General features: G+C 32.3%; 1 protein-coding gene across 1 annotated transcript in view; it reads right to left on the bottom strand.

Moving 5' to 3' along the window:
- LOC106870608 (haloacid dehalogenase-like hydrolase domain-containing 5) overlaps window positions 1-5475 on the bottom strand; it is a 53193-nt gene that overhangs the window by 20266 nt on the left and 27452 nt on the right. The window contains exon 6 of the mRNA XM_014916741.2: window positions 170-215. Within this exon, the coding sequence (XP_014772227.1) occupies window positions 170-215 (46 nt within the window). The remainder of the gene's footprint in view (window positions 1-169; window positions 216-5475) is intronic.

The following is a 5475-nucleotide window of genomic DNA, read 5'->3' as shown; positions in this document are numbered from 1 at the left end:
AATATATATATATATATATATATATATATATATATATAGACACACACATATGATATATACACATATATACATTGTGTGGTAACATTACAAAATAAGAGTTGTAAGAGTAACTTTAGTGGTAGTATTAGTAGTAGTAGGTAGCTAGCTGTGGTACTAGAAGAAATCCTACCTGATACAAACACTCCAAACAGTGCATGAAACAGCCATGTCCAAATCTGAAATCAAAATCATATCTAGTCTTGTGTTCTAATAGTTACATTTATGAGGGACCCTTCATAACTGGTAAGTAAAAGGTTAGTGGTTGTTAAAACAAGAGAGAGATATAGAAAGAGAGGAAAAGAAAGAAAAGACAGAAAGGGAGAAAGAGAGATAAATTAACAGAAAAAATACACAAGAACAATATTTATGAATCAGATATGAGAATTAGCAGCCAAACCAATGAAATAAATCAAACATGGTTGGTGACTGCAAAAAATATGACATACATACAAATACATATATATATATATAGTACAATGTGTTGTGTACGTTTGTTACAACAAAGGTCATTCAGTAAAAATATAATTACTTGATGTTATCTGAATGCTTTCCATTTACGTTTGGTGATCATTTTAAATAAATCTTATAAATTAATATATTTTTAAACAGGAATATTTGGGATGGAGAATGAAAATATGTGTGTGTGTGTGTGTGTGTGTGTGTGTGTGTGTGTGTGCGTGTGTGTGTGTATGTGTGTGTGTATATGTATTGTCAAGCAGTATATTCCTGGTTACAACATATAACCACTCAGAATATTACCAATTATTTCACACTAACCATTGCACTTGGCAATATTGACAACTCTTCGGACATAATAGCTGAAAGGGCATAACCTCTTTTATACAGTGGGTAAATATACAATCCTTGTTGGCTTGATGATGATAAAAAGCAGAACAAAAGCAAAAATGATAAATTATAACATTTTCCAGGAAGAAAAAGATGAGTTGCATCCCATGGGTTGCTGTTAGTTGTGGCTGAAGGGCATCAGCTTTGCATGTGTACATATTTTCTGTTCTTTAGTCCCCCCACAACCCCAAAAAAAGGCAGGGAGGGGACTACCACACTGCCAAAAGGAATTTATTTCCTATCATGAGGCCAAGATAAATAATCACTCTTTTAGAATCTAAGGGAGACACGATATTACAATATTAGCTAGTTATATAAAGCAATTGAAAGAAGAAAGAACATCATGCAAAATCAACAAGAAAGAGCTGGGGCAGCATTGGCCATGTGGATTTTGCAATGTTTGCTTGGCCAAGAGAAGAATCATTTAAAAAAATTTATACAATCCAGGTGCCTTCCTGAACTAAAAAAAGTGAAATATTTTGTTATTGTCCTTGTAATAGAAGGTTCATTTTGGCAACATGGTTGTTCCTTTTTCAGCCAAGAGAATGGAAAACTTGTACACATACACACACAACTGACAATGTTCCATAGGAGGCAATTCTTCTTTCCTTCTTGGAAAATGTTATAACTTTTCATCACTTCATTTTGTTTAGATTTTTATTATTACCAAGCAAGCCAGGACTATGTTTACCTCCTACATAAAAGAGGCTATGCACTTCTGGATAGCATATCTGAAGAGTAGTCAATATTACCAAGTGCTATCAGTAACATTCTAACCAGAAATATACCATAACCAGGAATATACTACTCAACAATATAAAAGTATAACCACTTAATCACTCTTTTAGAGGTGCTCTGTTTTCTGACTAATTATATATGTAGTTTAGATGCCTAAATAGGAGAAAAATACTTGGAAGTTGGTTAGTGTTATTAGAATTTGTTTGTAATACTGGAGCATAGTGAATTGTCTGAATCATTCGAATTTCATTGATTGGCTTGGTCAGGTCATAAAGTGTATGGCAATGTGGGTTTGGCATGCTGTTGATGGGTAGTAGGGTGACAAGTAAAGTAACCATTTTTACAATTATCCTACCACCTGCCAGCCAGTCCCATAACTTATTAACTGACCAATGAAATTTGGATTATTTGAACAATCCAATTTTCCTCCATGTTTTTTGTTCCTAAATCCATTCTTTCATATATATGTATGTAATGTGTGTATATTAACAGTTAAAATTTTAATTTTAGATTTAATAATACTAATATGTAACAAAAAAAAAATGAACAATAGGCCCTTCAACAGGATTTTAATCATTATCCCTTGCATCTAATAGCAATCTCTGTACTGTAATTGGTAATGCAGTAGCCTAGCAAGCAAAAGATGGATAAGTCCTGTCAGAGGGGATGTTGTTATGTTTTTATCTATTCCAAATTAGTGCTTTCGCGTGTGTGTGTGTGTGTGTGTGTGTGTGTGTGTGTGTGTGCGTGTGTGTGTGTAAGTTTAAATAATACAGGTCTTGGACTAATTCATTTAACAAATGATTCCTATAAGATCAACTATATAAGCTGAAATACCTGGATCAACTATATAAGCTGAAATACCTGGATATATAAACTAATATGGTCTAACTATTCCCATGAATGATTTATGGTCAGTTAAAATAGCACTTTATTTTGGATTTATTCTAGGTTTCTTGTTCAGGTTCAATAATTAATATTCTAAGAAATGATTTACACATTATGTATAGTTAAAGACAAAATGTCTTTTGCTTTCTAATTAGTTTTTTTAAATAACAAGAATAAGTTAATAAAGTGAAGACTTGGAAAAACAAACAAACAAGGTCTTTACTTCACTCTAGTGAAGTAAAGACCTTCATCATCATCATCATCGTTTAACGTCCGCTTTCCATACTGGCATGGGTTGGACGATTTGACTGAGGTCTGGCGAACCAGATGGCTGCACCAGGCTCCAATCTGATCTGGCAGAGTTTCTACAGCTGGATGCCCTTCCTAACGCCAACCACTCTGAGAGTGTAGTGGGTGCTTTTACATGCCACCGGCATGAGGGGCAGTCAGGCAGTACTAGCAATGGCCACGCTCAAATGGTGTTTTTTACGTGCCACCTGCACAGGAGTCAGTCCAGCGGCACTAGCAACGACCTTGCTTGAATGTTTTGTTCATGTGCCAGTAAGGTGATGCTGGTAACGATCACGCTCAAATGGTGCTTTTTACATGCTACTGGCAAGGACCTTGGTTGTCAATTTTCAAATTTCATATTTTAAAACATTCTGGCTCAGTTTCAAGTTTAGCTAACTTGGTTCTCACTGTTTGACATAATTAATAAGAAGCCAGAATAAAAATAAACATTAAGAAATATTATGTCATTCTTTTATGAGTTGAATATCATTTTCAGACTTTCATTTTATGTTATTCTTACATCATTTTCCTTAATTTCCAAAGTGGATACTAAATGAGCTGTTTTCGAAATCTTATCCTTATTAAGTTACATTTTCATGTCACTACTTACACTGAAGTTAATTAAAATATAATGAACAAAGTGCCGTATCTGTTAATAATCTTTTACTTAATTCTACCAAGATAGGAAAAGGAAAGTGATGTTTTTTTTCAATCACTATCCCAAGTTTTCTCAAATTATTACATCATAATTTGTCTATGAGTTGATCTGAGAGCCTTATGGAAAGTAAAAATTGAGATTTAAAAAAATATAGAAATATATTTCTTATTTTATGGAATTTAATTCCAAAACAAATTATAGCTTTGACCATGAAGAAATCATGAACATTTATAGAATTTCTTCAGGTCATGGCATCATGGTAAGATTCAAAATTTAGGCATAGTCCAATAGTCAATGATTTGGATTTTTGTTTTCAATATTAGAACAAATTTTTTTGCTGGCCTTGTGCCAAAATTTGAAACCAATATCAGAACAGATTTTAAGACTAATTTCACCTGTGTAAAATCTGAGAAAAATGGATGAACAGAAGAATTGTATCTACAACAACTTATGTATTTGTAGAATGATTTTCAAATATTAAACAGTATTTCTTCTGATAATAAAAACTGAAAAATATTAGATAACTCTGATTGGTGAAATAACAACCAAGTTGTGTATAACATAATGTGTATAGAACAAAAATGGAAATCTGGCACTGTGGATAATGGTTTCTATTACAGGCATATATCCACTATGGAAGCCAACAAAACATCATAGAAATCATTTGATATAGTAGTACTAATGAAAACCTATCAGTAAACTCATTTGTAAGTTCAATCAGTCTCTGAATTCAGTCCTAACTTGTTATAATGAAAAGTAAGAGAGAGAGGGGGAAGAGTGTGTGTGTGTGTGTGTGTGTGTGTGTGTGTGTGTGTGTGTGTGTGTGTGTGTGTGTGTGTGTGTGTGTGTGTATTAGAAAAAATTTTGAGTATGTACTGACTAAAATAGCATCAAGAGGTACTAGAAACATTTAGATAAATATTCTTTAAACACTTATAGTTTTTGTTTATAAAATATAATAAGCGTTTATTAAATATTTAATGAAAACATATTTACACACACAATGTACTTTGTTGGGATGATTTATTAAATAATATTTTTGCAATACAATCAGTAAGTTTGGAGTGGAGTGCATTCAGATAACAAGTAAAAAGACAATAATACAGGCTAGCTATCCTGACAAATAATTGAAATATATTAAGTCAGATTGTCAATAAAAAACTTCACAGATCTAAGAATGAAATATGACACACAATATCTGAAGAGAGCAAATCAATAGTTAATAGATAAACAATATAAACAAAATATTCAAAATATTGTGCCTTAGTGAAAATCCTTGCAAAGCAACTCTAGTGAATTCCTTTTAAAAAAATTAATGACCTAATTCTATTGTAGTAATGATAATTAATAAGTATATTAGAATGCCATAAATAAGTAAATACAGGATTTAATTATGGAACTTAATTTGAATCCAATTATTCCAATTTCATGTTTTAGTTACTCAAAAAGTTGTACATCAGTGAAACTAAATGCTATGTAGTTACATTAAATTAGGTATTTCTGAGAGTCTTCATAGTTAACAGTGCTTAAAGTGTTGAAGTTCAATGCTTTTTTTTACCATAGGTTTTTCCAAAGAACTGAGGTTAGTGCAGTTGATGTTTAGACAGAAATTCTGTAGGTTGATAACTTTAAGGATGGGCATAACTACAGAGTTGTACCCACCCGATTTTTGGAAGGTCATAACTTTCAGAAAAATGAATATTTTTTTCGTGAAATTTTCTACAAATATACCTTGATGCATGTACATTTCGAGCATGTAGGAATTTTGAAGGAAACAACTGCAGGTTATTTTTGAGAAGTGTTCCCCACTCGGTGGTGTTTCGGAGCAAGTCGTCCACAATTGTTTCATTTTTCTCTATTATGTGCGTATGTGCATCCGTAGATTTGTAATGAAGTAATACGCTGCTTCTGTTCTCTTCTACTTCTCTACTAGAAACGTTCACTTTGGAATTTACTTCTATTGAGAAAAAAAATCGTGTGCATGTTATTTTTAACGTAAGTTTTCTTATGACGGC

Source organism: Octopus bimaculoides, chromosome 11 (genome assembly GCF_001194135.2).
Source record: "Octopus bimaculoides isolate UCB-OBI-ISO-001 chromosome 11, ASM119413v2, whole genome shotgun sequence".
NCBI lineage: Eukaryota > Metazoa > Mollusca > Cephalopoda > Octopoda > Octopodidae > Octopus > Octopus bimaculoides.
Note: the sequence above shows the minus strand (reverse complement) of the source record. Positions and strands in the feature narration are given on the sequence as shown.